Source organism: Sminthopsis crassicaudata, chromosome 2 (assembly GCF_048593235.1).
Source record: "Sminthopsis crassicaudata isolate SCR6 chromosome 2, ASM4859323v1, whole genome shotgun sequence".
In the NCBI taxonomy this organism is placed as follows: Eukaryota; Metazoa; Chordata; class Mammalia; order Dasyuromorphia; family Dasyuridae; genus Sminthopsis; species Sminthopsis crassicaudata.
The window spans coordinates 510,062,803-510,089,004 of NC_133618.1; the positions used below are offsets into that span (position 1 = coordinate 510,062,803).

Here is a 26,202-nt window from a genome sequence, read left to right on the forward strand (position 1 = left end):
CCACTACTGGGTCTGATTCCAAAAAAGATTTTTTAAAAATGGGAAGAGGATCTATTTGTACAAAAACATTTAGAGTTGCTCTTTTTTTTTTTTTTTGGTGGTAAAGAATTGGACATTGAAGAGATGCCCATCAATTGGGGAATGGCTAAACAAGTTGTGGTATATGAATGTAATGGAATACTCATGCTATAAGAAGTGATGAGCAGGCAGGCTTCAGAAAAATTTTAAAGACATGAAAGGATGCAAAGTGAGAAGAACCAATAGAATATTATACACAGTAACAGCAATATTGTACAAAGATTAACTATGAATGGCTTAGCTATTCTCATAATATAATGATCCAAGACAATTACAAAAGACTTGTAATGAAAAATGTGATCACCATCTAGAAAAAGAACTGATGGAGTCTGAAGGCAGATCAAAGCATTCTATTTTTTACTTTATTTTTTTTGTATTTTTTTTGTTCTTTTCCAACATGACTAATTTGGAAATATGTTTTACATGATTGAATTTATACAGCCTCTATCAAATTGCTTACATCTCAGGGAGGTTAGTGTTGAGAGGAGGAAGAAAATTTGAAAATTTTTAAATAAATGTAAAAAATTGTCTTTACAGGTAATTGGGAAAAATAAAATGCTGTATAAAAAATAAACTCTTGGCTAAACTCATACAGTTTAAGGATAGAAATGAGGTTCTTGGACACATGTCCTTCAAACTTGCTTCCCAGGCTGCATATTTTCATTTGAATATCAACAAATAAACATGTATTAAATAATTATTCTGTATCAGGCAGTAGGGAGACAAAAACAAAATTTTCTTTAAGCAAGAAATTTGGTGGAAAATGATCTTGAAAAAAAGTTTTTGATAGCACTTTTATAATGTGTGATACTTATTTTCTATAGAAAAACGCAATCCTCTTTCAATTTCAGTCTCTCCAGTCTGGATAATTTGGTCATGATTGAGTGAATAACATCTTACATTTTAGCCTTTTAAGATTTACACAGCATTCTCCCTGGTGAACATATTCTATTTCTATTTTACTGGTAAGAAAACTGAGACTCAAAGGTTAAATGACTTGTCCCAAATCACAAGGCTAGTGAATATCAAACTAGACCTTGGATCTATGTCCTTTAACTCCAGGTCCAGTGTTTTCCCTATCATATTAGGTCTTTGGCTTTGAAATAAAATTTGCTGAGCAGTGTATTGGATAGAATAAGAAAAAGATTTAACTGTATCCCAAAGATATTATGAAGAAAGGAAAAGGACCCACATGTACAAAAATGTTTATAATAGTCCTTTTTTTTTGTAGTGTCAAGGAACTAGAAACTGAGTGGATGCCCATTAGTTGGGGAATGGCTGAATAACTTATGGTATATGAATATTATGGAATATTACTGTTCTGTAAGAAATGACCGACAGGATGATTTCAGAAAGGCTTACATGAACTGATGCTGAGTGAAGTGAGTAGAATCAAAAGAACCTAGTATAGCAACAAGATTATGTGATGATCAACTGTGATAAATTTGGTTCTTTTCAACAATGAGGTGATTCAGGCCAATTCCAATAGACTTGTTATAGAGAGAGCCATCTGCATTCTGCGAGAGAACTATGGGAACTGAGTGTGAATCATAACATGGTATTTTCATCTTTGTTATTGTTGTTCACTTGCTTGTTTTTTTTTATCTGAATTTTTCTTGTGCAGCATGAAAAATGTGGAAATATATTTAGAAGAAGGGGGAATTGGTGAGGGAGGGAGAAAAATATGGAATACAAAGTTTTGCAAGGGTGAATGTCGAAAATTGTCTTTGCCTGTAGTTTGAAAAATAAAAGGCTATTATTAAAAAAAAGATGTGAGTTCAAGTCTCCTTTTTAATACATATTGGCCATAGAACCCTTGACAAGGTCATTTAATCTCTCCTTGTCCCAGGAACTCTCCAACACCAAGTTACATGATAGTTGAAAATCTTTATAATAATGATTTCTTCTGAGGAAGGGAACTTATACCAGTAAAATCACAGATCCAGACCAAAAAAAAGTTTCAGGGGTACAATTCATCAAATCAAGCATTCAAGCCTTTTAATAAAGAGAGAAGAGAGATCTCATATAGACTATTGTTTCTAGTATGTGATCCATGATTCCCTTACAATACAACAGTTTCTATTTTGTACAATTCTGTGGACAGGACATTGCATAGAACAATCAACATGTTCATCATTTACAAGTCTGCTCTATTCAATAAAACAACATATCCTTTATTTTGTAAAGGATGTTTCAATGGTTAGAGTATTGGATCTAAAGTCAGAAAGATTCATCTCCTTGAATTAATCTGGCCTTAGTCACTTACTAGCTGTGTGACACTGAGCAAGCCACTTAATCCAATTTACCCCGGTTTCCTCATCTATAAACATAATCTGGAGAAGAAAATGACAAACCAATCCAGTTTCTTTGCCAAGAAAACTCCAAATGGGATCATGAAGAGTCAGACACGACTGAAAAAATGACTCAACAATGAATTTTCTTTGTACCAACTCTTAACCTCTATAAACTTTAATTTCCTCATATGTAAAAAAGAAATTGTATTAGACAGTCACCAAGGAAGGCCCCTTTCAGATCTAAATCAATAAGTAATGTTAAAGTGCCTCAGTTTACAATTTTTGTCTTAAAGGAACACAATTTTCTTAGATATCCTATGATTTATATTTTCCAACCACTCCAACATTGAGATTTTTTACTATATGGAGAAAACGAATACGTTAGAACTCAGACTACACTTAAAATCCTGAGTCTCTCCCCCAAAAGGCTTATGTCCCGTGTCTGAAATGTGGTCCTTACCTCCCTACTTTGACCCCTATACACACACACACACACACACACACATACACACACACACACACACACTTCCATATACACACACACTCATCCTTTACATAACACACAAACACATCCGCTCCATATGCATACATATCCACACAGGTATAAAACACACACACACACACACACACTTCCATATACACACACACTCATCCTTTACACAACACACAAACACATCCGCTCCATATGCATACATATCCACACAGGTATAACACACACACACATACACACACCCAAAAATACACCACACAAACACACACACACACACACACAGAGCATTCTCCCAAGGCAACAATGGTGAAAGGAGGCACAGAAAGCTGTCGTCTTAGATTGTGCTGCATGCAGCTTTATTGGCCTTGTTGGCTTGCTCCATTCCAGGGTGCAAATCCTCATGGGCTTTTCCTAAAGCATCTTTTGTCTGAACCTTTTTTTGAGACTCCTCCCAGCGTGGCAGAGTTTGTTGGATGGTAACTCAGGATATATTCTGAGGGCGCTGCTCCAGTTATGGTCACAGTCATGGGAGAATGAAATGACTTGATTGTCTTGAGCCACTGCAGTCCCTCCTTGACTACTCTCCTAATTTCTCTCCCCTTGTATTTTTCAAATGAAATTATATATGATCTGGTTCCAATCCAGTCTTAATTTTTTGTTTTCCTTTAATAACTCCAAGCTGACTCCCCTAACTGCACCCTACAACGAACCCCCCATCTGCAGGAAGAAGGCCAACAATGTGACTGTTTGGACAACGTTTTATGTGGTCTTCCTCTCTGACATCCCTTCCTCTTGGCTGGCAGAATGAATTCAGCTTTTAAAAAATGAACAAATTTAATAACAAAAACTTAAATCAGACCAGCTTCTTGATCAGATGCTGCTTCCTTGGAAACAAAGGAGATGGGGAAGGAAAGGGATTTCATTTCCTTCTTTGTGTGAGCAAGGGAGAGCGCGGTTCATCAGACTGTAAGATTTAGAGGTAATATACCTCAGTGATCATCAAGCCAGACACTTCTTATTTTACTGATGAGGAAACTAAGACCCAGAGGAATTATAATTCTGGGTGTAGAGAAGAATAGGTTCTGAAAATAAACTCACAAGTGTATCCTTGGCAATAATTTCAGGCACTTGATAATGGCACCTCTCCAGTGATCTGAAAATGTAAGATGTTCTTTGTAAGAACAGTTTCCCAAGGGGTCAGATGGGATGACACTCAGTGGCGCTAAAAGACAGGGATCTACTCACTCTTGGGAGTGGCACTGTGCAGGAATGAAGCCATCCATCCATTTACCTTTCATTGGGATGCTCCCTGGTGAAATCCAGGCACTCTTGAGAAACCCCTGTGGCTGGGCTTTCAGGGAGTGGCCTTTCTTTAGTTTTATACCTGCTCTAAAACAATTTGAGGTATGAACGTGCCTTTAAAACTAATTCCAGTTTAGTCTGTGTGCAGAGTGACCTATGGCTTCACCAAAAATCGTCATATTAACTTTGAGATGGGAAGAGCTCTGTTCCCACCTTTAGAGGGAAGGAAATAAGCTGGTTGCCTCCATTGTAAAGAAGATACTCTACTTCATACAATCTAAGGGTCTTTTTTCAAGTGTGTGTTTGCAGGGGGTTTGGGAGAGCAGAATTAATCCTACTTACTAGGGAAAAATGAGCCCTCATCATCCCCTTTCTGAAGAAGGAATGAGGGAAAGGGGGCAATGAGGGAAAGGGAGCAATGAGAAATAGAGGACTTAGCACATATTGGTGAATATGAGTCAAAAATATTTTGCTCTCTAGATTCTGCACACAAGTGGGTGATTTGGCATGGGGAAGATCTGGAAATGCTTAAGAGAAATAACACACAAGTGAGATAATCTAGAGGGTATAGACTTACAATCTGTGAATTTTTCCAGGAGACCAAAGAGCAGTCCTTCCCAACAAACTATTAAAAAAGAAAGTCATCATCTTAAAGGTCCCCAGAATTTCAGACACAATAATGTGCTCCAACAGGAATACCCTACTGCAGCCAGGCTTGTCTCTGTCTCTAGGCCCTTCTTCATATCTTTCTCTATTCTTCTCCTCCTCTGAATCATACACATCTTTCTAAATCTCAGCTGGAAGAGGCTCTTCCTCCTTTCCACTCATCAAATTTTATTCATCCTTCAAAGATCCAGGGTAAGCTGACCTGTGGGAAGCTTTTCTCCTATGGCTTCAGCCTCCCTTCCCCTTTTGAAGTCCTCTGCATTCAGTCTGAACTCCTTCTTTGGTCCTGATGCTAAACTTCTTGGTTTTGGTTTTTTATTTCTCATGAACATGTTTCTTCTTGTTCTTTGCTTATGCATGTCCCTGATTCAAGTCATGTCTTTGGCTATAGGACTGGCGAATTACTACTTCTCAATGCTCTTTAATAGCTCTTTAAGATTTTTTTTAGTTTCAGGGAAGATGGTGATTTATGTTGGTAGAAGAATTATCCTTATCTGGGAGTTCCAGATCCTAAGTAGCTTTCTGTCTTATGTTTTTGCTCCCCCATGGTGCTTGGAATTATGGTTCTTAGCAGCTAAGAGATTGTTGATTTGAGTCAATGAAAGTATATGGAGGAATAAAAAATGCTAGAAGAAAGGACCATTAGGGGTCTCCCAGTGGAGCTACTGCTTCTTTACCCTTCCAGTGAGTCCCACACGAACCTAGTCAAATTCAACTGAATCTACTTTTCTCCAGATTGCTGTCACTACAGTACTGTCCCACCCTTCAGAGTGTATAAGAGATTAACTGGCCACAGAGGTGATAATAGAAATATCCCTTATTTTGACTAAAAACATGGAAAATTGGCAATTATGATAGAGAGGAGCCTGTCTTAACTTTAGGTTCTTTGGTTAGTATTTAGAGACATCTATAGTCCAAAAAAGCAGCTACTCATAGATATGACCATTTCCTTACAAATTGGAATCTGAATTTCTGCCTAGAGGCTCCCCTCCTGAGGACTCCTGATACAGGAGGTCCCAATTAGCAGCAAAGTATATCAACATCTGATATATACATCAATATATATAAAATAGATACTTTTTATGTTTAAAAATCTGCAGGATCAGAGTTAGAACTAGGCAGCAGTGGAGAATTGGGGGGAGAGGAAATTCACAAGAGACAACCATAGCCACCCTGAACAAGTTTTAGGGACCTAGAATTGTATTTCATCATGAGCTGATCCAAGTTACTAGGCTTCCAACTGGCCCAGTGAATATATGAAAAATGTCTTCATGTCTTCATGAGATTGCTCCTCCAGCCACCACTCCAGACTCAAAAGAATCCATCCTGAAACATCACTCAGGGAAATGACCTTGACCCAGGCTAGGACAAACAACAGCACTAGTACAATTTCTTCTCACCAAAAAAGAGCAAACAGTCCTATCTTTGGAATTAGGATTGAGATACCATGAGGACTGGGATCCAGAAAGTCTAGGAATGTGAGTCTCTGAGGAATGCTTGTGATCAGCTCTCCAAGAATTACCTTGTTCTAGGACTAAAATTTCACTTGGAAGAACTGGAATGTAGTTTAACACAAGTAGGTTAAAAGTACACATCATTATAACGAAAGGGATCCAACACTAAACTACCTTATAACCAACATGATGTTTAATAAAACATTTATTCCCTGTATGGATCTCAGGAATTCTTCATGATGTATTCATTCAGGAATTCTAGTCCTCTTATGTTTAAATGGAAAGTTTTCTCAATAGTCTGAAATCATTAACTCTGGTATAGAAAATGTGCTTTAAATAATTTCCCTCTCTTTTTCTTTCTTTTAATATAATTTAGTCATCTCACCCATTCTTCTGTCTTCTGCCATCCCAAGAAATACCCAAGACCTTAAAAATTTAGTGTGTTTAAGTCACACAAAATATATAACTTTGGTTTCTTTCCCCATGAAATGATGTCAACCCAATTAACTAACCCTGAATGTCAGCCATCAATGTTTTCTCCTAGAATCTGAGAACTAGATGACCCCTTAGAGGTTAGTTCCTTCTTCCTCTTTGTCTCATTTCTCTAGAAGGCCAATACTTACATTTTACCCTGTTTTCCATATTGAAAATATATACAATTGGCTACAACATTCCAGTTCTCAAAGCAGAGCTGTCAAAAGTGTAATAAGGTCTGCTTCCAAAGAAAGGGAGGATTTTGTTCTCCATCTTGATATACTGGGGGCATCTCCCCAGTACCATGAGATGCCTTTCACAGAGGCCTACATCTTCCTCTTAATCTACTTCAAAGGATTTTGCATTTTCTTCATAAATATTTGTGCCAGGGCCGCTAACTTTGCTAGTTTGATGTAAGGTGGAGACAGATTTGGGAGGGGACCACTGACAAGACTAGAGAAGCAGAGGTCAGGGAGAAAAGAAAAGAAAGAAATGTAGTGACAAAAGAGCAATGAGATGCTTTGGTAGGACCTCATGAGAAGTGTTCAAGTGGTGGCTGGATGAGATAGGGTGGGATGGAGGGAGATGGGATTCTTGTTCAGGTTTGCACAGGACTAATTGGCCTGTCAAGTTTCTACCCACTCCGATATTCTGTGAGTGGGAGAAGAGGATTTTGACATGACTCCCTAATTAGGTTGTGTACTTCCTGAAAGGGAACATGTCTTACTCATCTCTACATTTGACATAGAACCTTGTGCCAAGCAAGTGCTCATTAAGGACTGACTGAGTGAATCAGTTAAAAAGAGGAAAGAGAAGACATGAGCCTTCTGAGACTTCAGTGACATTACCCTAAGTTTGGATGAGCAATTCCTGTCCCACATGCAGTAGGAAGCTAGAGGAGTCACAGGTGAGATATTGCCGTAAATTTAGAGAATTAGGAGAGGATGATAGACTCCAACCCCGCTTTCCTTAGGTCTTAAAAGTCCTGTACCTTAACCACTGGGTCCCCAGACCTTCTTCCCAAGTAATTCTTAGAGTTTTCTGTGAATGCCCCTTGATATATTCTGCAGTGTCAAGACTTCTGAACTGAGCAGCCCACTTGACCTATTGCACCTAACTAGGTTGTTGGACTTTTTTAGCCTGCTGTGACTTTATTTTGAGGTTTTCCTTCCCTACGTTTTTAGGAGACACACAATGTTTCTCCTAGCCAATGTCAATTAGAACTATACTCCAAAGTGCTTGTTCTTTAATCTGACTCTCTTCTCTTCTCCCTCCCCCCAAACCCCTCAACTCTCATTTTCTTATGCCAGAGACAGGTGGTATATCAGTACAATGGGAATGTCCCAGGTCCACAAGACCAATTTCTTCCCACCTGATATAACCTCCTCCCCCCTCTCTCCCTGAGATTTGCCATATGCATAGTTCTTTAGTTGATTCTTTGAACAAACTGTGCTCTATATATTTTGCTGTCTTCGGGCTATCATTCTGAGGCACATCCTTCCATCCCAGCCAGGCTGGTTTCACTAGTTGCGGTACACATGTGTAGAGATACATATATTATATATGTTTAAAAATTTAAAAAGGTTAAAAACAATAACTTCAACAGCTCCTGGCTGTTCCAGGCAGGTGAGGTCTCACCCTGTAATTTTGAAGGTGAGGAACTTCCTTTCTGAGGGGTTCCCCCATAATGGCTACAGTATGGTTTTTCCTCCATGGAGGTTAGCTCTGGAGTCCTCAGCCAGGCAAGCAGCTCAGCACTGCATAGGTTCAGTGGGTCACCATTGGAAATTCCACCCTTTGCCTGTTTCTTCTGCCTCCAGAAAGTCAAACCAAAGGCAAACCCGGATGATGGGAAGTTCCATGCATTTGTGGTAGCTGAGGAAGTCAAGTAGATCTCAGAGTTGTGTCTCATCTCGTGTCTCAGGATGGCATGGGTCCAATTTATTACTGCAACTGCTTTTCCGACTGTGTGTTTCATTGGTTACATGGGCTAAGGGGTCTGATCGAATTAAATATCTAGAAAACAAAGAGGCAAAAAACTGACAATTATCCACTTTCCACCTAGGGTGATGATAATGTTCTTTTCTCATTTTTCATTGAAGTTTGCAAGTATTTAAGTGCCTCAGGGGAACCCAGTTCATGCTGTTTCCTTTTTTCCTATTTTTCTAGGCCAAACTTAAGTAACTTCCCCCAACCATTCCAGATTAACAATGACCTCCAACTTCTCTGAACTTCTGCAGTATTCAGAGTAGATATCATAGAATATGGTTCATGATTAAACATTATCTTCTCTTGCTGTTCCTAATTGTTTCTCATGCTCTGTCTCCCAATCTAGAATGAGGTCCCTGAAGTCAGGGTATCATCTTCTCCTTTGTTTCTCCCCCATAGTGCCTCCCATAGTGATGTAGAAGTGCTCAACACATGCTTATTTGTGTGGGTTCTTCCACACATGGAGAATGAGAATGGAGACACAGTGTCATTCCAGACTAGAAGATTCCTAAGGCTGGGTTCTATGTCATTTTTATTTTTGTTTGTATCTATCTATCATCTATCATCTGTCTATCTATCTGTCTGTCTATCTATCTATCTATCTATCTATTTTATTTTTGACAATAGTGCCTTGCATATAGTAGGCTCTTAAATGTCTGATGAATTAAATTGAATAGAATCAACCACTCCTTTCACTGTCTTATCTGAATGCAAAACTTGCTTTCTCCAACATCACCACATTCTTGGAATCCTTTGTAAAGTTATTTCTGAGGGCTGGAAGGAGTTACCCTATTGTTTATATTCTATGATTTCTTGTTGGAACTAACCTTTCTTTGATGTTTATGCCATTTGTGAATATCTCCCTTGCCCATCCTTATTGATATTACCTCCTCACCTCTAGGACACTCATATTTTTCTCAATTTGCTGTCTCCTGGGATAATATTCAATTATTTCAAGTTACAAATCCTTCTCTTTTGCCCTTACATTTTCTCAAGCTTTTCAGAGTCATTGGCTTTCATTTTTCATTTTACTTTAGCCACTCACTGACATGGCCATATCTCACACTTGATCACTATTAAGAACTGATTTATCTTCAAGGTCTTAATCTACCCATCATTTATTAATTCCACAGAGACTTATGCTTTGTGTTTTTCTTCTGACAATGTAATATGATATAAAAATGATCTTGAGTTTTCAAAACAAAAATTTTAAATCTTTATCAATGCCTTCCTTTTGTTTTTTACATGATGGTAATTTTCTGAGATTTTCCCTTTCCCAACTGAATGCTTCCATGTAATAAAAAAAAAATTAAGCAAAACTGATATATAACAGCCTTTGCAATACTTTGCTCATGTGATCCTCTACCTCTCTTGACCCTGAGTTTTTGAAGGCTACATGAAAGAAAAATCTTGTCAGGTCCTACCAAATGGAGAGGTTTTGAAAATAGGCTCAAGTATAGATTGTGAACATACGTCTATATCTATAGCTATAGCTATATACATATATGTGTATGTTTGTATATATGTATATATATATATGTGTGTGTGCATACACATATATACATGCATATAATCCAAGAACCAGTTTATCCAAGTTTGGAGAGGGGCGACTAGGTGGCACAGTGGACAGAACACTAGGCCTGGAGTCTGAGAAACCAGAGATGCAGCCTTAGATACTAGCCATATGGCCTTGAGCAAGCCACTTAACTGTTTGCCTCAGTTTCCTCATAAAATGAGTGGGAAAAGGAAATGGAGAACTATTCTGGTATCTTTACCAAGAAAACCCCAAATGGGCTGGGCACAAATGAAAACAACTAAACAACAGCAAAAGTTCGGAGAAGCTCATCATTAGAAGGTTGCCACAAAGTGGGTGGTTTTGGGGCACTATTTCAATTTGTTAAATGAGGAAGACACAGAGGGAAGGATACGCAGTCTGCACTGGTGGGGTGAGTGATATGACACATGCTGTCAGTAATGAAGACTTATCTTACTAGCCTATGAGTCTCTCAAAGGACAGGGTTTGTGCCTTTATCTTTGTATTTCCCACGGGGCCAAACAAGGGCTCTTGCACCTACGAGGAGCTCTGACAGTTGATGTAATTCTGTGTTCATGATGTCACTTTAGGAACTTGTTCTGGGAACACAAATTCCTCTTCTGATTTGGGAGAGTGGGTTACAGTAAGACAAAGGGTGATTACTGTACTTTCTTCCTCCCCCCCTCCCGCTCTCCTTCCCTACCCCCCCACTCACACGATATCATTCAGTTCCAGCCTCGTGTCTGGTGGAGGGTTGATGAGGACATAGGACAGTGTATTCTGGTGGTCATTCATCTCATCTGAAAAGGGAACAGAACCAACAGCGTCACTTTTTTGTTCCAGGAGCTGCTGGCTACGTTAGCATTTATTTCCTTTCTTTATTTTTATAAACATGATGGCAGAGAACCTGCATAAAAGTCCTCTGAGTTCTCATCCTAATGCAAAGGTGTCCCTGTGTCCTGGAAGATTGTGCCAGTGGAGTCCATGTGCTGACTGTTTCTACAGAACTGAGAAGGCTTCAGGGGCAGGTCTGTGCCGGCTGTTTAAGGACCAGTCTCATTATAAGTGGAAGGGCTCATCAACAGTGGGTTGAGCATCCCTTAGGGGATGGTCGTTTTTTTCTTTTCTTGGCCATAATGATACATAATAAAAAATACAAAATAGCTCAAGTTTGAAGAAGAATGCACATTGCCAGATTATAACACGGAGATAGTTAGATGAGTAGCCCTTTGTATTACTCTATGGATAATGACTTGGATAAAGTAAATAACAGGAAATGAGGCTGGATCACTTGGGAAAATATGTAGCACTTTCAATTTGTATCTTGCCATAAAAGTACAGATTTCTACTAATAAAAATCTCTCAGTGATGTTCTGTTGCTGAAATAATAGGATACTATGCTCAGAAGAATCAAAATCTCAGGTGACCCAAAGAGCAGTGAGAAGATGCGTGGTTAAGAATGAATTGGGTGTTGCTCATTACTTGTAATGACTGTAAAATACGTCATCAAAGATGTGCGTGACTGGAAAATAAGATGAGTTTGTCATATAGTAAGAGCCAGGGAATGGGCTAGACAGTTTGAATGTGCTCTGACATCCAGGAAATATGAATGGTCACAGAGGGAGGTCTTCAATGCATCAGATGGATTCCCTCAGAGGATTTATAGAAAGACATGGACAAGAATTGCACGAGATGAGTAGGTATGGAAGGGCTGCTGTTTGCATCAGTGATGGAATATTTATATTGGCTCCATTGAAGAACTGAAGCATTTATGGCAGAGGGAATCTTTGGGAGTGCCATGAAGACTCAAGTTCCATATTTGTTTTCAGGGGTTCTATTCTCTTTCTATATCTAGGTTCTCTTCATTCAGTCTTAAGCTGGAGTCTGTCCTCCTTCATGGAACTTTCTCTGACTACCCTAGACCAGCACAATTGCTCTTTTCTCTGGACTTCTGGAATACTTACTATTTATACAATTCATTGGGTACCTTACCAAATGAGATATTGGTAAAGTGCTTAGTGTAATGCTTAGCACAAAGTAATATTCCTTTCCTCCTTCCCCACCTTGGCACAGGTGACTCGTGTTAGTTCTTCTGTTGTTTAGCTTTCCACATGTACAAGTTTTGTTCTCCCTGACCAGAAGTATACTTCTTAAAGGCAAGAGGCTGTTACCTTCTTTCCATCTATCTCATTACCTAGCTCAAGGTTGAGCTCAGGAAATGTTTGTAGAATAAATTCACTCTTGTCTGGAAGGCGAAGAGGACTGGGAGCCAATTTGTCATGAATGGATGGGACAAAAATTTTAAACATCACAGTTAGCTTCTATTCCCTTCTCTCCACCCACTCTATGCCCTGTCCCCTCATCCTACCCCATTGGAACCCAGGAATCCCTTGCTGGCTACAAAGCTACTTCTCCCAGTCATGGCCTATTTAGGCAATACCTCAGAGGCCTCAGTTTCTTCCTTTTTCTATGTGACACAGATGTTTGAAGGTGGTTATGCGTATCTGAAGGCTTTTTCCAGGGAAAATATTTGTAATCTCCCCCATTATTATTATTTATCCGGTTAATACACTTATAAGAAAGAGTTGGTGGCAGAGCCACAGGTTAAATGCTTCAATGATTTGATCTAATTTGTGTCAATAATTTCTCCTCAGTATGGAGTCACAGCCCATCTAGAGTCTTCACATTCTGTGTGATTCTTGTCCATGTTTTCTCACAGATCCTCTAAAGAGGATTTACTCAGTGCCCTGGAGATGTTTCCCGAGGTCTTCAGGGATGGCACAATAGGGATTAATGTTATCCCTTGCTCTCACTATATGACTAGTTCACATCTTGTCTTTACCATAGATGTCCTTGTGATGTCAAATATATGCTTCAAGTAAAGGAAAACTTTCTAACACAACTATCTGAAAATGAAATTGGACATGAAATCTCTCCTATTGGAGAGAGTCCTTACTGCTAATTTTTGACAGAAAAAATGCCTGGCAAAACTTGATAACAATGTAGGCACAAAGTATAGGACAACCCCCTGGCCTGAGAGGCACTCATTAGCTTAGCAGCTATGAGCAACCTTATTCTTTTACCCAAAGATCTTTTATTCTTCATGTCAATAGTCAGAATCTTACCTTGCCCTTGAGAAAAACAATCACATCAGCATTTACTTCAGTGGTAAAAGAAAAACTATATCCAATAAAAGAGAGAAAACAAACAAACAAACAAAAAAAAAACAAACAAAAAAACAAACTTGGCCAAGTCAAATGAAATAACCAAATTTTAGATTTTCCCCTTTTAATGATGATTTTGTTTCTTTAAAATCACAAATTCAGAGGTTGAATAAAGCCTAGGATTCCCATAAGGCAGCAACTAGTCAAAGCACATTCCTGCAGCTAAAAAGAAGGGATCTAGTCAGAGTTTTTACTTAGTGAGTGAGCAAGATGTTCTTCCAGGGCATATGGAAGAGTCTTAACCAATGTGACCTGAAGCATGTTTCCTCATCTCTCTGCATTCTCATTCTCTGCCTACCTCAGATGGCTGTTGTTAGGGGTGATTATGAAAAGGTTTTTAGAAATGTAAAATATTTTATAATTTGCAAAGTTTTACAAACATACAAAATTGATATGATTAAAACCATGCTTGTATTTTTTTTCCTATTTCTTCCTAACTCACTGGAAAAAATTAACCTTCTCCACTGGCTCACTTATTTTAAGCCACCAATACAACCACCAATGTGGATACAATTGACCTCAAAAGCAGAACGCCTGAATTGTGGGGGAAAGAAATGTGGATGTTGCAGGTGGCTTGTGCCATCTTTCAGCTATGAGTAGAAAAGAAACCAGCTGGGGTATATATATATATATATATATATATATATATATATATATATATATATATATATATATATATATATATATATATCAGCAGATCATGGAGATAGAGAAACCAGACCACATGGACAAATGCATCAACATGGCTGTCCAAATACTTGAGACAATTCTGGGCAGGGTGCATCAAGGACAGGATAAATGGGGGCTGAATGGAGAGGTGAGACCAGGTGGGAGTGGGGAAGGACAGGGCATCTTCCCTTTCTGCAAGGCTTATTAGTAGGAACTCTAGTATCCAGCACTGGGGGGCAGAAAAGAAGGGCATCAGACTACAAACTGCTCTCCTCTACCTAACCTGTATTGGCTTTTAAGCTTGGAAATTGAAAAATTGGCAATCAGCATTTGGATTAGGTTCTTTTAAATAAAATTAAAAAGTGTAATTGAATTTAGTAAATTTTTGCTAAATATCTTTAGTGTGCCTAGCAATTTGCAAGTAAAATCTGGCAATACTCAGTAATCTTACTTCTCATAGTCTCCCCTTCCACTACTTTTTCCTTTTGTCTTTTAAAATTCTCTTTATTCAGGTCCATTTTCCAGAATGTTTTTATTTCTTTACTTGAACCCATGATCCATTAAAAGAGATAGCATAAAGGAATGACACAGACCTGTGTAAGCTCATCTCCCTATGCAGAAGAAGGCATGTTTCCTGTGGGTAAACTAAAATCAGCCCTGATTTCTGATACTTGATGACACAAAGAGTGGATTTTTGGTGTGTTGGGAGATTGGGTGGAAATGGCCTGGGAGGATCAGAACTCTGCATTTTTGTTTAATTATCTCTCTAATGATTAAGCATCATCTCATTCATAGACCCATGGTACTAAATTTACTTCCCTTTGAATATACCCTGTATATTCTCAATGCCTTTGTCTAGGAAGTAGTTCTCAAAAGTTCAAGGACTCCTGGAAATTCCTAAGACTATTTTAAGGGGTCCTCAAAGTTGAAACTATTTTCATAATAACATTAAAATGTTATTTGTCTTCTAAGTACTTTTCCCTATTCCATCTGTATATCTGTATGAAGTCAGATATTTTTCATATATCTTAATCAAAACAACATATAACAATGAATGAAGAAGCAAATAGAAGATACTCTCTTCTATTATGGCAGACACGAGAGATTTGCAAAAATGTGTAAAATAAGGTCATTCTTCTCACCAATTTTTTGTTTTGATTTTCCAAAAGAGTTATTTTTCATATTAATATTTTATTTATATTAACATGTAATGGATTTGTTGTGATATTAAATGACTTAATAACTACTTAAACATTTGTCATTTAAAATTTCTCCCATGTACACAATAGCTCTTTGACATGCTCAATAACTTTTAAGAGTATAAAATCTTGAGATCAAAAAATTTGAGAACCATTGTCTTGTGGGATAATCTCCCTTTTTCTTATTCCTGTCTGAATTTAGCCCATTCCTCAAAGCCCAGACCAAACTCCAGACCATTGGGCAAGTCTGTCCTGAACTCTCTAGTCTACTGACTCTTCCTCTCTTGAACTTCTAGAATACTATGTTTGTTCTAGTCTTTGGATACAGATTCTACTATATATACAGATCTATTCCTTTTTTATGTATATATGCCTTGTTTCTTTGAACTTTGAGCTTTGAAGGCAGGGATCATACCTTATCCATTTTTGTCTTCCCCAAAAGGTCAAATGCAGTGTAGACACATAATAAATATTTGCTATAAATATTTAAATAATATATAAATATTTTATGGTGTACTTATCTCACTCTCCTTTCCTATTAATACGTGAATGTTTCCTATGAAATCAGATTATAAGATCATTGAGAGCAGGCTCTTTATTGTATTTACCTTTTTTTATGCCTGGTGTTAGACCCAGAGCCTTGTCCACAATGGACATTTAACCAAATTTCATAAGATTGAAATATATAATTGAATCTGTTTCTTGGTATTAATAATCTTTAGGATATCTCCAGTGAATTCTCTGGGGGAATAATAACAAGCTCGTGATACAAAATCAAGTTCCCCTCAAGGCATGACCATAATTCCTGGCTTGTCCATAAGAGCATCATGGAGCTGGAGGTGAGCTTGCCCATCAGCACTGCCAGCATTCTTGCCCGAAGCCTTACAGTAAGGAAGGAAGATGGGGAAAGAGGAGTGGAGAATCAGGATGCGCGATGAGGGACAGAAGGACCTGCTGGATCTCAGTCGTCCTCGGGGTGCAGCCAGTGACAGGTGGGGAGGGCTGGGGAGCGGTCACTGAGGGCAAGCCTCTCGGCTTCATGGAGAAGCCACTTTGTCCAATGGTACCATGCACCGCATACAAGCATTCACCCATGCACTGTACTGCCACTGTCCTGGGGCTGCTTGGCCTGAGGACAGACCAGGGCACCATCACACCATTCCCAGAGCAGATTAATCGTTGGTTATAAGAAGCCAGCCCCAAAAGAAGGGACTCCTGAACCACGGGAATTGGGGTCCCCAAACCAAGGGCTTTTAGAAGTTGGCCTGTAGGGGAAAAGGATGAACAAACGAATCTCAGCTTTGGCCAGCACCATCCAGGAAGTAGCGTATACAAAGCATGGGCCTTCCATGAGAATCATTCCTGGAACCCAATTTTTGGAGGGGGTGAAGGGCATAAAAGAAAAAGCACACGATCGTAAGAAAATGCCAACTTTTCCCATCCACTGCGTTCTAGCCAGGGCCATAAACCCAAGTACATTCAATTCCCTTAAACTGTAAGAAATTAGAGTGGCTATCTTGATCTCCCCAGCTTAGAGGCTGATATATATGTCCCCAGAACCTTGCTGCCTTTCAGTGAAAGGCAGTGGTTCTTAACTTGGAGTCCATAACTTTAATTTTTAAAAATATCTCAATAAATTTATTTCTATATAATCAGTTTCACTTGCAATCCTATATATTTCATTTTATGCATTAAAAAACCGCTACTTTGAAAATGGGTCCATAGGTTTTACCAGATTGCCAGAAGGATCCAGGATATATGTATATATTTTTTAAAGATGTAGAACCCCTGGTTTATAATATTTCTAACTACTACTGGGCAATGGATTTTCCTTCAGTTCTAGGAGAAATGCTTATCCCAGCCAGCTACTTCTGGGCAAGTCTGAAGCTCAAGTCCTTTCTTCTTGGGGGGGGGGGTGAGTCAAGAATGTGGTAGTTTCCAGGGGGTCTTTGTTTTACTAACAAAAGAAGGTGGTGACTGCGGGTGGTAGGACTCTAGTGGAGAAGACTCTCCCTTTGAGTAACCCCACATAGAAGGACTAGTCACTGGAAATGAGTAGAAGGCTTTCAACTCTTGGTTCCTTCTAAATCTAATGTTACTCTTGCTTAAGAGATGCTAGAATTAATGGAGACTTTTAATAGAATTCCAAATTCAACATTAATGATTCAACATTTAATAAGGATGGGTTCTTAACCTGGAATATGTGAACATAAATTTTTTTTTTGGTAGCTGTATTCAAGTATATTTGGTTTTCTTTCTAATCCTATGTGTTCTATGCATTTAAAAACATTGTTCTGTGAAGTAGTCCTAGGTTTCACCAGACTGTCAGAGGGGTCTAGGACGCCCCTCCCCAAAAAGGGAAGCTCCCCAACAGAGAATAGAAAGCTCAAGCAACTCCATAGGAATTTGATACATGGCACAGTTCTGGAGGAGGCTGGGCTGAAATTTCTCTGCTACCAACTATGGCAAATTTGTTCAAATGAATGAATAATACAGGATGTAAAAGTTGATTTTAGGCAATAATAGTTCATATTGTTATGGCGCTTTCAGATAACTTTTCTCATAACAACCTTTGATGACGGCAATATATTATTATCATTTTATAGATGGAAATTATCACGTGGATGAAGATTATTATTTTATAATAATCAGAAATGTATAAACAGACTCGCCCTTAGCCAAGTGTGAGGGCCGAGACTGAAGCCCAGGCTCCTACCTCCTACCTCCCACTGTTCTTTTTTCTACCAGACTCACTCCCAAAGCAATAACCGATACACAAATCGGTAATTGATTATAAAAAGTCCACTGTGGCCTCTTTGGAGCGTCCTTCTTCAGAGAGACTTTTCTGTATTGATTTGTCTTCCTGAGCTGTGGAAGGGACGCGTGCGTCCCGTCCGGGGCAGCAGGAGGGCACGCCCCCCACGCCGAATTACTGAGGGGGCTGGAGGGTCGCTCACCCCTCGGGCCACAGCGCTCCCTCTAAGAGAGTTTGGGTTGGGGGAAAACCAAAGGACCCTGGAACGAGAGTCAGAACAGCGGGGTTCCAGCTCTGGCTTTGACTAGCTGTGAGCTCCTGAGCAAGCCGCTTTTCTCCGTAGGTCCCTTAACTGTCCAACACGTTTAGCGATCCCGATCCCTGCCTTTGCGGCTCTGAGCGAGCGCTGCCTCGGCCGTTGCCTTTCTGGGCCCTCAGCTCGGGTCCCGGGAGCTCTCTCCTGCGGCAGCCCGCCCCAAGCAGAGGGGGAGGGGCTGGCTGGGGAGGCGCCCGTCAGTGGAGGGAGCTGGCATGTTCCTATCATGCTTGTGTGCTCTGAGTCGGGCTCGACTCCGGGTGGGGGGCAGAATTACCTTGTAAATATCCAAGGTTTACACGATTCATCACATCACTGGCTGTTAAATTTGCTACATCCTCTACAGAACACACAGAAAGAGGTACAGACATAAACAGAGAGAGAGAAAGAGAGATCAGCGAGCGGCGATGGGGCGAGGACCGGAGAGGAGGGCTCCGCAGCTCGGGCCAGCGCAGAGAGGGAAGAGGGGAAAGGGAGGAGGAGGGAGGGCCGCGCGGCCCAGAAAGCGGACGCAGCTGGGAGAGGAGAGCCCCCTGCACAAAAGTGCAGCCGCGCTCACGCGAAGGCTGGAGGGAGAACGCCCCAGGGCTTCTCGAGCCTTCCCACGGTCCCACGGGCATTCAGGAGTTCCGGGCTCGGGGCGGCTTGCCCTGGGATGGGGCCCAACAGGGCGCCCCTGCTGCAGAGCTGTCTCCCGGCCAGTGCTCTCTCGGGCTCTCTCCCGTCCCTCATTACATTTCACCCCAGGTCTCTTGGAACAGATCCAGTGAACTAATTCACACTGAATGCACGAGTGACTGACCGTAGCTCAAGTCCATTACCTTTTTCCAGAGGCAGCATTTAATGGTAGAAGTACCTTAAATACTGGGGCACTGTTGTGCAAAGGTTAAAAGGCTGGAGTTGGAGTCAGGCTGATCTTGGATTCAAGTCCTGCTTCTGACTCTTAACTAGCTGCATGACCATGGCTTAATTTACTCTTTCTAGGCCTCGGTTTTCTCATCGGTAAAATGGGTTGGACTAGGTGGCCTTTGACGTATGTGAAAGGTTTAGTTTAGTTTAGTTTAGTTTAGTTTTTTTTTTTTTTTTTTTTTTTTTTTTGAGGAGGTATTGAGGGATGTTGGCTCTGAGAATATGAGTTCCATGAACATGCATGGGGGGGGAGGGAGAAAGAGAGAGGGGGGGGAGGGGGGAAAGGGGAAAGGGAATAGGGTGGGAGGGAAGGAGTCAGGAAGACCTCCGTTCCAAGTTGTCCTCTGATACTACTCTGTGATCCTGTAAAATGGGGATAACATCTCCCTCCCAGGCTTGTTGTGAGGATCAAATGAAATATTTGTAAAGTGCTTAGCACAGGGCCTGGTGCACGGTAGAAATTTAATCATTGCTTATTCCCTTCCCCTTCCTTTTTCTTTTTTTACCCCTCACAATACCTCTTGAGAGAGTTAGAGAGAGAGGGAGGAAAGGAGGGAGGGAGAGAGAGTTTATTATTTAGGAGTGGGGAGAAGGTTCTGGCTTTGTGGGTTAGGCTCTTTCCTCCTCCTCTACAACTTTTCCATCCTCACTCAAAGGTGACTAAGATTTGTTTCTAAACATTCTTACTTTGAATTGGCTTTGGAGGTAGCAAGGATTCCAGTATTCAAGATTCATAGTATGTCCTGTAATATGGTACCAGAGAATGGGATTCATATTTAATAACCCAAGGACACACACACACACACACACACACACACACACACACACACAATTTTCATTATTTGCCATTGGTAGAAGAGGAAATAGAAAAGTAATTAAACCATAATATTAGCTCAACAATCATTTCTAGTTACCTTTGAAAGGCAGCATGGTGCAGAGGAAGGAGTGGATTAGCAATCAGAGGGTTTAGATTCAAATTCTGTCTATTCTATCTACTACAGAAGCAGCTAATGTTACAACAGTGAAGAGAATGTTCAGTCAGAGTCGGGAAGATCTAAGTTCCAAGTTGTCCTCAGATACTTACTAGCTGTGTGACCCTGTAAAATGGGGATAATAATAATATCTCCCTCCCAGAGTTGTTGTGAGGATCAAATGAGATATTTGTAAAGTGCTTAGCACAGGGCCTGGTGCACAGCAGAAATTTAATAAATGCTTATTCCCTTCCCCTCCCTTTCTGTATTTCTACCTCTCACAATATCTATGTGACCTATGACAAATCACCTCATGTCACAGTTTTCTCATTTACAAAATCAGGGCCTTTACATTTATATTCTCCATAATCTCTTCCATTTCTACATCCTAAGGTCTTATAGTCCCATAAATGGGTCTTTGTATTTTAATGTGTGCGTGTATGATACTCGGGAGAAACCAAGCCATTTAAAATAATTGTTGAAGCCATACTGTGAAAACCTGCCTTGAAAAAAGCTAGAAAGCAGTCTTCTTTCCTCATTCTAGCCACCTGGATCTTACTCATCCCTCCTCCTTATTTCATGAGAGGCAGACATCAGCCTCTAGGGCAGTGGAGTTCTAGACTTAGTCATAAAGACCTGAGTTGAAATATGACCTCAGACATTCACCAGTTTGTAGGATTCTGGGGCAGGTCACTTAATTTCTCTTTGCCTCAATTTCCCCATCTTTAAAATGGGGATAATAGAAACATCTACCTTGCAGGGTTGTTTTAAGGATCAAATAAGATACTATTTGTAGAGTAATTAGCTCAGTACTTGGCTCATAGTAGATGCTAAATGAATATTAGCTATTACTACATGATGGTCAGTAGAGCTAGTCTGGGCCTTTCTCTTTCTACACTTGGTACTGCGTGGTCCCTGAGTTCGGGGCTAGCAAACGTTCTGGTTTTTAAAGTGTCCTGTTGGAGTTCGTGTCCCTGTGGGCTAAGAGGAAGTGGCGTCCTGCCACATACTTGCTAGTAGAATTATGCTCACCATGAGGAATTGACCATGAGGTTTTCTGAGGATAATGCAGAGACAACTATGGTTTTTTTAAGCCAAAAAGCCACACAACAGAAGAGAGGAGAGAGAGAAGAGCAGGAGGATGAGTGCATGCTTCTGCTACCCCACTCTCACTTCTGAGAGGAGGGCCCCTGCCCCTGAGAATCTTGGTTAACCAAGCCTTTAAAGGCTGCAGAGACTCTGAGGATCAGACACTTACACACTTGAAATGAAAGGCTCAGCTCGCCGCTGAGGTGCGCTCCGGCCCTTCGGATTGCCCGCCTGCTCCCCCCCAGGCTAGTGGAGCTGATCTCCCCTTTCCCCCAGCTCACACCCTTTGCTCTGGTATCTGCTTTGTCCCCACATCACAGTTGGGCGCTCTCTGGGAGAGAGCAGAGGGTGATGTCGGACAGACTGGGAGCCAGGAGACCTGTTTCCTTCTCCTGGATCTGCCACTAACTTACTCTTTGACCTTACGCAAATCTTGTCCCTTCTCTGGACCTCAGTTTCATCATCTGTTAAATGAGGAGGGCAGGTTAGATGATCTCTAAGGTGAGCAGCTGTGGAAACACATAAATAGCAGGATGTGTGTCTTTAAAAAGAAAAAAAAAAAGCAAGAATTTCAAGGACTAGGGGTTTCAGCACAACTTAGCGGTGCACTTCAGGCCAGGCTCAGGACGGATTCCCGGCTGGACGCTGGGCACGCTGGGACTCAGACTCGCAGGGGGAACTCCAAGGTTCACATCCCAGCACAGATCCCCCGCCCCCTGCCCAGAAACTACCCTCGTCTTATGGGAGGGGAGGGGAAGGAGGCACCTGGGGGCCGCATCTCTAGCACAGCTGTGGAGAAACGCTCCCGGTTAAGACCACAGTGTGCTAAGTCACAGACGCGCTCCTCCTCCCTAGCTGGCGTCAAACTGGAAGGAGGAGGGGGACTCCAGGGGGTCCCTGGTCCTGCGGCCGCGCCAGCTCCTCCAGGCCCGGGTGACCGGGATTCGGTCCGAGGTTCTCCCCGCCCGCCACTTACCGTAGCCCGTGGTGGGGAGCCCGAGGTGTTTCATTCGGTTTTTGACGAGCTCCGACAGCTCCTGGCGCTCGGAGCGCCGATAGAGGCTCAGGCGCTGCTGGTTGATCCACTCGGCCGTCTTGCTGGTGCTCTTGTGGCCCTTGCGGCTGAGCCGGCGGGCCCACTGCATGCTCTTGCGCCGCAGCAGGGGGTGGTCGGACTGGTCGCTGGTGCAGGAGTTGCGGTGAGGGCGGTGGTGGCTGGTTCCGCTCCCCGACCTGCTGCTCCAGTGCTCCTTGACATCCTTGGTGTCTTCACAGTCCTCCACGTTAACGGAGATTTGGGACTGGGCAAAGCAAGGAAAATGGGCAAGGTGAGGGGGGAGGCAGCAGGAGCAGATGGGGAAACACGGGCTCTCATCCCAGCTCTGGCCCTAAGCTGCTGCTGCTGTCCTTAGTGACCCTAGTCCTTGAACAAGGAGACGGACGGGCCAGATCGTTCTTATATTTTATTTATTTATTTCAATATTTTTTATATTTATACTATTATTTCATCAATCCACCAACTCACTTATTATCCCTTGCAGCTCTGACAGTCTACTTTCTGGGCTTGGAGCACGGCTGACTTTCGGGCTGTCCTTGATGTTGGAGGACTAGCTGATCTAAACCCTGGAGACGGGAACTGACTATTTTGACAACAGTAATTCTCCCAAATCCGTGCCGAGGGGAGGAGGAGGGTCTGCTACAAGGAGAAATCACCGACGTTTGAATTATGGACAGCAGATCCCTGCGCAGAGGTGGAAACATGCCCTGGTACATAACGCTTACTATCTGGCCTCGTACTGCTGGATCAATATATTCATTTCAATACATTATTGTAAACTACCCCCTAAGAAACTGTTTTTATTTACCTCGGTGCCCCAACTACACCACAGGCAGAGGACATAACTCCTTCTCCTATTGCCCGCACAGCGCCCCTAAACGGGGAAGGGCCCGTGGGGAGCACAGTGAGTACTTGAATGGACTTGGAATGACTGGAGTTTTATTCTTTCATCGCAGTCAGAAATTACGGTAAGAAAGTAGAAGAGAGTTAAAAAGAAGTGATCGCCTCCTTTTGGCCACACTACTTCTTGTAGCAAATCTCTAAGATTCTCCTCCCTGTGCCCTAGCTTTTGTTGGAGCCAAAGGATCTGTGCCAAAGCATAGCATCTTTATCTACATCAGTTCATGCAAACTGGGACTTTATGGTTCAAGCAGGATTTTCTATAATGATTGTGAGATACCAAATTGGCTTTTTAAAATATTCAGTTAACATTTGAAGGGCAAATATTACTCACCTGGGCTCTGAGGTCATGAGGCTGTACAAAAGAAAATTACATGCAGTTCGGGTTAATTCAGAATGTATCACCAGTCTTCCAGACTCTTCTTGCCCCCCGGCTAGGCCCTAATTCTTAGGCCAAGGTCCACAAGAGAGCAGGAGCTCACATCCTCTGAAGTGAACACTATAGAAAATCCTTAGAATCAGATGCTCTGATTTCTCTGATGATTATACCAGCTGGCAACACAGGCCTTTAAAACCAGACTCTCAGTGCAAACTCATTGCACACTGAAGTTGATCCAGGATCTCAAGAGATCAACTTAGCATCCTCCAACAGGAATGCCTCTTTCACCTGCTGTGTTAAGCCACATTTCTCAGCTGTTTCACTGTGTAATACCAAGGGGACTCTGGCTTCTAGTGTTGTAGCAAATTAATATCTAAATACTACATCCACAGCAGGATGACACACCAGAGACTTAAAAACAACAACAACCAAGATAGGTAAATTAAAAGAAAAGAAGCCAAAGATAAAAGAGTAGAGCTGGCAAATGCAGAAATGCTGTGGCCTTGTAGTTCCCAAGGGTCATAGAAGGAGTTATGAACCAGGAAGCAAGGGACTTAAATTAGATCTTTGGATTCACCACTAACTTTTTAGGTTTCACTGGGCAAGTTCCTTCTACAGCCTAAGCAAGTTTTCACTGGGCAAGTTCCTTCTACAGCCTAAGCAGCAGCTCAACCATATGTTAAATGAATGAGTTGGATTAGATGAGCTCTGAGGTTATTTCCAGTTTTCCTATGTAATAAGAACTAAACTGAATTTCTCAGATGTGAAATTCCCAGCAGCACTGATGGGGAGACTCCTCCCCCTGGGATATTAGGAGAGTGAGTCATCTGAGTTGGCAAATTCTGGGGTTGGTTCCACTCCCTACCTCTGATGTGGAAAACATGTGAGATTCTGTCCTGTAGATGCCAATGGGGATTTCAGCACTGGATGAGCAGAGCTTCTGAAAGAGGCGGCCGTAGGTCCGGATCCACAGGTCATCATCTGTGATCTTCATCTGGGACAAGAAAAAGCCTTTTAGGAAGAAACTGGGCACTAAGACTTATAAACGTTTAAAGAACTCTTTAAAAACACGAACAATGCACACACCTCTTCGACTGTTTCTTAAAGTCCTTGTTTAATTTGCACACTACACTCTTTATGGAGCTTGGCCTAGATTATTTAGTGTTCCCCAAACATATCCTGTGCCTTTCTCTCTATCCACTTTACTTACATTTTCCCTCGGTCTAGATCGCCACTATCTTCAAATCCAATATCTCATTCAATACTCAGACCAAATTCTATTCTAATCCAAACACTGGTTAAATACCTTGGACAAGCAAGATGCCATGCTGGGTTATGAGGAGTGACAGATACAATCAAGAGCTTACTGCTAAAGAGCTTATGTTCTTAAAAAAATTCTTTCTAATTATTTATTTTTTAAATTAAAAAATAGGAGCTTATATTCTAATTGAGCAAAAGGTGCATACACAAATGATTGAAATACAAGGAAGAGATCCAGGTAAAGTGCTATGAAATTTGAGGGATGGGGAGAGATTACTTTAATTTGAGCCAAGGCTTTTTAGGAAAGGCAAAATGATGGCATGAGTTAGATCTTGAAGAAAGGGAAGGACTTCAAAAAATGGAGATTTGAGAGGTGCATTGTGGTGATGGTAAATGGGGAAAGTCATCCATGTATGTCAAGTCATATGAAAATGGCATGGGAACAGCACAATAGAGGAGGGGGATGTATGATTTATTTTGGTTACAATGTAGAGTACTGGAAGAAGAGTAGTTTGAAATAAACTAGATTTAGTATTTGTGGTTTATTTCATAGGCAATGGGTACCCAGTGAAGATTTTAAAGGAAAGCAGTAGCAGAATTATAGGAGAACTTTTTGGGCAGTAGTATGAAGACATTGGAAAAGGGATAAAATGGAGACTGAAAGACCATTCCAGGCAGGTTACCCTTTATTTAAAAATCTTCAAGCAATTGGGTAGGTTATAGTGGGGATTCTTTTTGGGTATAGGGTAGACCAGGTAGAGGCTGAGATCTCTGCCAACTCTCATACTTTGGGATTCTTTGATGCTTCCATAAAAATGCTCCATAGTTGGGGACTTGAACTAGAATGGCTATAGTAGGTATGGAAGGTGACCAGATGATGAAGATATTTCTAAAGTAGAAATGTCTTAATAACTATTTTGCATCTCAAACCCAACAAACCTAAAACTGAACTCATCATCTGCATTCCTTCCCCCAATCTTGGATTTTTCTCCCAACTTTCCTATTTCTATTGATAACACAACCAATCTCTCAGTCACTTTTGTCTTATACCCTGGAGTCCTCCTACAACTAATTAGTTGCTGAATCCTGTTGATCCTTTTTTCATGTCTCTCATTCCTTCCTTTCCACTCTAGTTCAGACTCTAACCACCTTTAATTTAGACTATTAAAATAGCTTCCCGTTTGGTCTTCCAG

General features: G+C 41.1%; 1 protein-coding gene across 4 annotated transcripts in view; it reads right to left on the bottom strand.

Annotated features, from left to right (window-relative positions):
• Window positions 1-856: 856 nt before the first annotated feature.
• The window catches only part of KCNT1 (potassium sodium-activated channel subfamily T member 1), a 220,413-nt gene continuing 195,067 nt past the window's right edge, over window positions 857-26,202 (bottom strand). For 2 of the 4 annotated variants that reach the window (XM_074294123.1, XM_074294125.1), the window contains 6 exons: window positions 24,615-24,743; window positions 23,705-23,725; window positions 22,390-22,714; window positions 18,722-18,784; window positions 10,997-11,081; window positions 857-8,774 (listed from right to left, as the gene is read on the bottom strand). In XM_074294123.1, the coding sequence (XP_074150224.1) occupies window positions 8,654-8,774; window positions 10,997-11,081; window positions 18,722-18,784; window positions 22,390-22,714; window positions 23,705-23,725; window positions 24,615-24,743 (744 nt within the window). In that variant the 3' untranslated portion in view covers window positions 857-8,653. Of the gene's footprint in view, window positions 8,775-10,996; window positions 11,082-18,721; window positions 18,785-21,826; window positions 21,923-22,389; window positions 22,715-23,704; window positions 23,726-24,614; window positions 24,744-26,202 lie in introns of all 4 variants that reach the window. The other 2 variants (XM_074294122.1, XM_074294124.1) reach the window with 2 other exon arrangements.